The 354-nt window shown below is 60.7% G+C and overlaps 1 protein-coding gene across 1 annotated transcript in view; it reads right to left on the reverse strand.

Annotated features, from left to right (window-relative positions):
- The window catches only part of LOC105542932, a 15,146-nt gene continuing 14,792 nt past the window's right edge, over positions 1-354 (reverse strand). Inside the window, 1 exon segment of the mRNA XM_011984645.1 lies at positions 1-102. Coding sequence (XP_011840035.1) covers positions 1-102 — 102 coding nt within the window.

A 354-nucleotide genomic window follows, 5' to 3' on the forward strand; every position in this document is an offset into this window, starting at 1 on the left:
TCAAGCCAGGGGCAGCATCCTCCGGACCCAGTGGGTGCGTGTGGAGCCACCTCGCGCAGCTGTGTGACACGGGACCGACTGCAGCTGCTGGTGTCTGCCCACCTGCAAGAGGGCGGCAGGGAGCATAAGTTAGGTGAGCACCAGCTCAGAGTCCTGGCGGGATATGTTCCTGTCTCTTCCCCTGGCGTCAGCCTGGTCACATCGCTCACCTGGCCGGTACCTCAAGTTCTTCCCACCAACTTGGGACTGGTGACCAACTTAGGATGAGGGAGCACATAGGAAACCTGGAGGTTCTGGAGTCGGGGCCCATGCAGATGCATAGATGCCTCGTGATGAGAGAACCCTATGGCCGGG

This window comes from Mandrillus leucophaeus, unplaced genomic scaffold (assembly GCF_000951045.1).
Source record: "Mandrillus leucophaeus isolate KB7577 unplaced genomic scaffold, Mleu.le_1.0 Scaffold270, whole genome shotgun sequence".
NCBI classification, from domain to species: Eukaryota; Metazoa; Chordata; class Mammalia; order Primates; family Cercopithecidae; genus Mandrillus; species Mandrillus leucophaeus.